The 7,825-nt window shown below is 40.3% G+C and overlaps 1 protein-coding gene across 1 annotated transcript in view; it reads left to right on the top strand.

Moving 5' to 3' along the window:
* Nucleotides 1-1,058: 1,058 nt before the first annotated feature.
* Nucleotides 1,059-7,825, top strand: part of dnai4 (dynein axonemal intermediate chain 4) — a 10,857-nt gene continuing 4,090 nt past the window's right edge. The window contains 12 exon segments of the mRNA XM_035671052.1: nucleotides 1,059-1,136; nucleotides 1,238-1,406; nucleotides 2,304-2,470; nucleotides 2,848-2,951; nucleotides 3,111-3,267; nucleotides 3,511-3,650; nucleotides 5,302-5,466; nucleotides 5,589-5,774; nucleotides 6,000-6,151; nucleotides 7,085-7,171; nucleotides 7,302-7,453; nucleotides 7,569-7,729. Coding sequence (XP_035526945.1) covers nucleotides 1,078-1,136; nucleotides 1,238-1,406; nucleotides 2,304-2,470; nucleotides 2,848-2,951; nucleotides 3,111-3,267; nucleotides 3,511-3,650; nucleotides 5,302-5,466; nucleotides 5,589-5,774; nucleotides 6,000-6,151; nucleotides 7,085-7,171; nucleotides 7,302-7,453; nucleotides 7,569-7,729 — 1,699 coding nt within the window. The 5' untranslated portion in view covers nucleotides 1,059-1,077.

Raw genomic sequence — 7,825 nt, 5'->3', positions numbered from 1 at the left:
TCCTGCTGGTAGGCCCCGCCCCTTCAAATCAGCTTTTCAATGAGCACAGAGAAACTTTCCACTTTAAGCAGAATGTGAAAACACTTTCAGAACATAAGGGCAAAGGGAGAAAATATGAGAGAGAGAGATCCTCCTTCACTTTATGTGACGAGCGATCCTTATATCCTGCACCATTCAGGCTTCAGCCATAATCATAAAAAAATATGAGTTACTATAATAAGAGATATGTCATAAAGTTTTACCACATTCTGCCAACGGACTGATAGATAGACAGATAGATACATAGATAGCTAGATAGATCTTCAGCAAGTATAGGTGAACTGATGTTATCTGTGTGATTTGTTTTTTCAAAATAAGAGACTTTTGTTACACTGTAACACCAGTGACATGACTCAAGGGGACCACTACTTTCATTATACATTTTATAATATTTATTTGACATTTATTTGACAAATTGATGTTTGAACTAGGTGTAATTTTTCAAATAATATATTTCTTTATTTAAAAATAAAGATACATTGTGTTTTTCCAGTGTAATATGTCTATAAAGGCTAGGGACAGACAAGATTCTCAGCTTTCAGTTATTCCCAATTTATGCAACTCCAGTACTGTTTATGGACCCCAGTATCCAGAAACATTTTAGTACATGAGGGGAAAATAATAATAATACATTTATTTTAAGTTATAAAAATAAGAATAAGAATACAATATTATTATTATTAGTAGTAGTAGTATTTGAGGGCATGGGCCATATTTTGATGTCAAAAATATATTTTTCTACCATTTAAAATACAATAATGTATACATCAGATCAGATATATGATGTAGATAACATAAATTAAATGCCAATTATAAAACATATAAGCCGTATATAAGTGGCAGAATGTGGTAAAACTTTATTATTATTATTATTATTATTATTATTTTCCTACTAATCTGTGTTTATAGTTTACGTTTGCTTTGGCAGTGCAAACGTCTGTTCCACGTGCCAATAAAGCCCCTTCTACAGCAGGGGCGCGTGGCGTCGCGTTGCTATGGCAACTGAGTAGAGAAGACAAACACAGCAGCGCTACAACAATGTCTTCGTCTGTGGCGAAAGAGGAAAGACACAAGAGACGTACTCTGGTGCTGAGGCCGTAAGTTCACAGTTTATTCACAGCAAGTCGTTTGGACAAACAAACAACAGCCATTCTAACGTGAACTGTTTTGCTCATGTGTTATTTTGCTGCCTTCTTAGCTCCTCTCGGACCATCAATGTGTCAGTGTCGGGCATACATGGAGTCAACCAAAGTACAAGATACTCAAATGGCGTCGTCGGTTCACCGAGCAGAAAAAGTTTCAGTCTGGGCGGTGGAAGCAAACTCCTGGAGAAGAGCGTCGTTCAGACTCCGAGACAAGCTGCTCGGGTATGCTTATGTGTTAGCACTGGTGTTGTAAGTTAACTAACGTTAGGTGGCTAGCTGTGAACCGGGTTAAGTTAACTAACTTTAACTTTAACTTAGTGATTTTAGGTCGAATGCGTCCGCGGTTGCCATGGATATACTCTTAATTTATGCCCCAAATTTTTATTTTAAAGTGGCCTGTGCAGTTTTTTTGTATTCTTTATTCCTTACTCCATCCACTCATGAAAACTGGACAACTGTGTCATGCCATCCTTCAGCTCACACTACTGAATGATGTGCAGCAGAGGGGATTTAGAAGTTGGTACTCCTAATGCCGACTGAAAAATATTTGGGTACTTTCTTTACCTGCATGTACCCTGTACTACACCACCGGTAACACCTGTGTTTACCTTGCTATTTAATGTCAGAATGACAGCTGTGAAAGACGGTTTATTTAACTTACATAAATGTTTATTATTGCCTTATTATATCCTCTCAGTGGCCACCTTGCTCCTGAGAAACACCATATGAAGACACTTCTCAGAGGACAGGTCCATGTTTTTCAACAGATGCTGTCACTATGAGCAACCATTTGGCCAAAAGTCACCAGTCATGTAATATAAGTCATCTAATTATATTTAGTATTATGTACTTTGACCTGTCCATTGATTTCTGGAAGAAGATACAATACGCTCCAACTACAGGTACAATAAACTACAGGTTATGAACTTCTTCTTCATTGGTTATCTCATCGGTATCGGCCATGAGAAGCAGGTAATTACTGGTTATCATATCGGCTGAAAAAGAACTCCTTATAGTGCATCTGCAGTGAGAGGGGCCTGAGGACTGGTCTGAAGAAGGAGGTCTGGGCAGAGCTGGTGCAGTTGGACCCTTTGTTTTGAATTATTCTCTTGTTTGCAGGTGTTCGATGAAGAAGGCAATGACGTCACTCCTCAGGTGTTGTACCAGGCAGATCCAGCAGCTGTGCAGGCTAAAGCCAGCAGGTTCTTTATGGATGAAATCTCTGCTGGTGGATCAGCATCAGACCAGACAACAACCACCGGGAGCTTCACAATGCCTTTCTCCAGGTACCCTTCTATTACACCAGCTGAAGCTGATCTGAGATGGCACGAGGGTGTGGAGTTAATGCATTAACATGTGGGAATTTAGGAAAACCACCCAAAAGGTTGTTCAGAATACGACATATGATTGTTGACCATGAGCTGCTTTGTTAAATTAAAAATCAACAAGGAGCCAATTAAATCACATACACATGGTCAAATGTATGATTTATTGATAAAAGAGATGGCGATCAGATGATAAGGCATAAGATATGATTTGTAGCCATATGTTTTAAAAGCTTTTGTCCTTCTGTGTAGCCCATTAGGGCAAGGCGTTGGACACACACATTCACGGTGGGTAGAAGGTGGCTATCCGTCATTGTTTTGCCAGGTTCGATTGTTAGGGAAGCAGCAGAATATGCCAGCAAGTCTACCATAGAAATTCGGGCGTAGAATGAGGAGATTGAGGATACATTTTCCAAACGGGACATGTCCATCAACATCCCAGGTACATTACAATATTCTTTTTTAAATTCTTTCATATGTAGATACCACTATCACTCACTGTTTTAATCCACTGTTTATTCCCTTTGATTATCATATTCATAATAATCTGAGCTCCATCTTTCATGCTGGTACATGTTTCTTTTCTTTTGTTCCCTGTCAGATGTGCAGGGGAAAAGAGACGCTCTGAAAGAACACGTGACAGAGGATATGTTGAAAGAGGTCATAGAGGTCTACATCTCTGAGACAGACAGCATTTCACTGCTGGACATACCGAGCACATTCGTGTCAGTGGCTGCTCATGATGCAGAAGCTATCATGTGAGTGAAGCGTCCTGATTTTAAAATGTGCATCATCAGTACTGGGTAGGGCTGCTTCAAGGCTTTCTCTGGGAAAGTTCTACCACTCCTAATCTTTTTGAACTGAAAAACGAGACATATAAAGACAGAGTGATAGTCTTCCTCTGTGGAACTATCCTGGGACTTACATACTGATGCAGTGTGTGACTGTGGAATAGAACTGGATTCTATCTATTGATCAGTGATTGAAAAATGTTTTCACAGACAGAGAAACAATCAGTATGCTGAGGTTTGCAGGAACAGAATGGGCAATGATAAGTACGTGGATCGATCAATGCAGACATTGAATGGAGAACCTAAGAATAAACAGGTCCAGAGCGACAGCATCGTCATGGTGGACACAGGTAAGTCTCATTGTGTTCCCTTGGAGTTTACGATCTGAAAGCTGGATGAATTCATTTTTCTTATGGCCACTTGGGGGCAGCAGAACAAGCTGAACAAAACACAGTCGCCAATTTAAACATCCAGCAGACACAAGCAAGGTATGAGCATTCATCTGGAGTCAGTTTCTGTCCCCCGATGAAGTCCTACTGTCCTTTTAGTTCTGTTTCGGGCTTCAAGAACTCCTGATAATAAAATATGGTCCTATAGCTGAAGTTCACCAGCTAGTCTCGAGCTGTGTCTGTTTACTGTTTGGTGCTGGGCAGGGAGTGTACAGTGGGTTTATAAAAGCATTTTCTCTGAAAACAAAGATGATGATGATGATAAAAAAAAGGGAGCTAGTGTCACTTGATACATTGCTATTACATAAATATTGATTAGTGCAGCTTTATGGTAACAGATTTAGATTTCTAACCACTTAAAGCTATAATAGGTAACATTTTGCATTCAAATGTCTATAAACACTAGAGCTATGTTCTATATGTAGTTGAGTGTGTTTGACCGGTCGCCTGTCTTTGGCGTCATGTCCCCTTTGTGCATGTGTCAGCGTTGTGGTTGTCTGCCAGAAGCTGTCATACATTGACTGTTTATCCAGTCTGAAGCCACATGTTTACCATCCACTGTTTAGATCTTGGTGCTTTTTAACTCTATGGATTTGAAACCGGGTATGAAGGATTTTAGTCATCAGGACTGTCTGGGATCTTAAAGTTTAAGAAATTAAGCCGAGCTAACGTTAAGCTGCAGCTCAGCTTCGTTTGTCTGCTCCAAATCAGCTGTCGGGGAAGGGAAAGCAGTGATTTTTGAAGGGTGGAACTGCTTTTATTCAGTGTCTTGTGGAGAGGAGGCAGACTCTTCTGTAGCGGATTAATCCATGCTCCCGTCTTGGATAGAAACCTCCTGAACCATGACACCACTTCCTCTTTTGTTATTGCTTCAATGTGAGAGATCACCCAGTGGTACACATGATATATTGTATGTTTAAGATACAATAACCTTTTTAACAATACGTTTTACATTCCCTCTCAAGCCTCTTAACTGTCACAGAGATACAGATATTCGAAGCACTATAAATTAAAAGTCCCCTGTTGATTGTTTTTGACCATTAGAAGTGTTATGGAGCAATGTTTTGATGACTGGGTTGCTGTTAGTTTATATTGTGCATGTGCATGAGGGCACACATGTGCAACATGATACACATTCCTGCTGCAGTGAAGAAGACTGCTAGCTACCAAACATAAATGTAAACCATGCACATTTTTTATGTTTTAGGTCCAGTGTGTAACAATTAGAGGATCTATTGTCAGAAATGGAATATAAGTATTTCATTAGGGTATGTTTTCATGTTAGTGCTTATAAATTCACCTGGAATGTAAGAACCCTCTTCTATGGAGCTATGCCATGGTGAACCACATGTTCTTCTACAGGTAGCCCAGATTAAACCAAACACGTTTTTGCTTGAAAGTGACAATTAATTGATTATCAGTTTGTAATTTGTATTTGTACCTACAAACCTAATTGTAGCAGGTTTTCTATGTAGACATAGACTGTTAAACACTGTCAATAGTGTTTGGCTTTTTTTCAAATGGACAATCGTTTTGATCTCCTTGTCCACAGCCACGACTGTTACCGCCTGGGACATGTATGACACTTATATCAGCCCCAAGCAGGATGAAACAGTGTGTACCCCTCAAGCAGAGAGGGCTGACTATCCGGAGGTTGCTGTGGACACCAGCAGAGGGGCAGAGAAGAACATGTCAGTGGGCAGTTCAACCAGTACAGGTAACAGTGAGAGGCACTGGAGAGGATGCTCTGCTTTAGTGTCGATTTTATAATTCCACTCCAAATAGCCAATAATCCTTTGCAATAACTTGCATATATAATTTCCTTGTATTCCTCTTCAGGCAGTGCTGCTAGCTCATTGAAAGAACAGGAAGTGATTGGGAATGGGTTAAACGCTGAGTCAGAGCTGCACTTGATCATGCTGTCAGAGAAATTCCAACACTTATTACTAGTAACGGAGAGGAGCATACTGGGAAATGTCTTTCAACCCAAGCTGGCCGCTTACAGAGAGCTGCCCATACTGGAAGGTAAACTCAGCCCATAATCACATGGGCTACATTTTTTCTTCAGAAGCACACACACACACACACTAGTGATAATGCAGATGTATTAAGATGCTTTCTGGACTGGTGTTATTTACGCCTCATACTGGTACACTACATACGTATTGCCTACCAACCATTGGTAAGGTCAGATAAAGTATTGATGGATACTATTAACATGTAACCATTTGAATGAATTGATTGTGTCAGACCCAGACAGTCCAATGAAGCCTGGGACGGTGGAGCAGAGGGAGGATACAGAAAGCCCCCGACCTCCAGCTGTGGAGTGTCTCTGGGCCTTCAGCTGTGAGCTCAGCAGAGGACGCAGCGTCAGCAGCATGGCCTGGAACAAGAAGTACCCGGTAACAGAGACTTACTTGCTGCCCTCTGTTCTGTCTGTACACCTGAGTCATTTTGTCTTCTATGATGGTCTCTTCTTTGACCTGTCAGTAGTGTATGTCCATTTAACAGTGTTCACTAATTATTAGCAACGTGGAAAGTATTAATCAGGTCTGCAGCATTGTTGTGGATGACAACATTTAGTTCACCCAGATCACAATGACTTTTTTGACTTGGCCCCAGTAGTGGTCAGTAGGATCTGATAACATTTTAACGGTGATCAAAGAAATATGTCAATTTAAGAGTTATTTCTGTGCTTGTCACCGTATTTTTGTTGCCTTTTTTCATGAATGTAGCTAGGCTAGCTAGCTAGCTGATATGTAAGAAGATGATGCACCAATGGAGCTGAATGGAATTTAAAGCCCCATTGTATCTTTATCTGTGTATATTTGTGGTGCTCATTTAAAAAGTTATATGTTCAAAACGGAACATGTATGTCTTGAAACAATGTTATCCAGAGTAACTAAGACATTGTTTGGAAAGATATACTACTTGAGTTTTTTCAAATGTTATTTTTCAATGCTTTGAGCAGCACAAACAAAATTTTAAGAGGTGGATATTGAAACTATCTGCATGGCTTGATAGTACTAGAGGTAAGTGAGAAAGCCAGTCAATACTGTTTTAACATGCATACAATCGACATTGTCTGACATGCAGGTACACATTAATCATAAACGAACAAAACTGCAGGAGCTGCTCTTGTTGACATTTTTAATATAATATCAGCAAACATTTACTTTTTTATGGTTCTGCTAAGTCTGAGTCTAATTTGTTTAAAGAATTATAAATACATAATATTGTGTAAAATATATAATAAAAACAATGTATTATAACATAATTCTACCTAATAAAAATGTGTGCCACTTCATCTGCTTATGCTCTGCTTTCTCTGCTAGGACCTCTTGGCTGTGGGCTATGGTGAGCTTTACTCCAGTAACCAGAAACCAGGCCTGGTGTGCTGCTGGTCTCACAAAAACCCCACTGTATGACTTTGTTTTAACCCTTATTTACCTTCCAAAACCTTCACATATTGTCCTCAGAAGCATGCAGGATGTTGAGTGAGGATGTAGTTCATGTGTTCATTCCAGCTGATGTCATGTGTCCTCTCTGCAGTGGCCTGAGCGTGTCATATACTGTGACAGCGCTGTCACTTCCTTGGATTTCTCATTCAACAACCCCAGTCAGCTGGCTGTAGGCATGCAAGATGGCAGTCTCGTTATCTACAATGTGCAGAGTCGAAACCAGTTATGCGTTGCCAGCAGCAGGTGAGGACAGTGTGAGGACAGTGCAGCTCTTACATCACGCACTAAAAATAATAGCTACTGGTGCTGCTCAACATTATTGCTCTTTACTTCTTTGTGTGTTTGGGTCACCTCGCAGTGAATGTACCAACAAGCACTTGGCTCCAGTGTGGCAGCTAAGGTGGACGCAACAAGATTTGAGCTTAACAGGAGAGGAGAAGTTAGAAGCTCTCTATACTGTGGCTGCAGATGGCAAGATTTGCAAGTGGTTCATCTGCAACAATGGCCTCGACTGCATAGGTACTGAACTCAACAACAGGCGATGCTTTACCATTGTCAGTTCTGCTTGACACGCATATTAATAAAGACCTTAAGACTATACACCTATCAGCCATA

The sequence above is a fragment of the Morone saxatilis genome, unplaced genomic scaffold (assembly GCF_004916995.1).
Source record: "Morone saxatilis isolate NCDOM2014 unplaced genomic scaffold, NCSU_SB_2.0 Contig23, whole genome shotgun sequence".
Classification (NCBI taxonomy): Eukaryota; Metazoa; Chordata; class Actinopteri; family Moronidae; genus Morone; species Morone saxatilis.
Note: the sequence above shows the minus strand (reverse complement) of the source record. Positions and strands in the feature narration are given on the sequence as shown.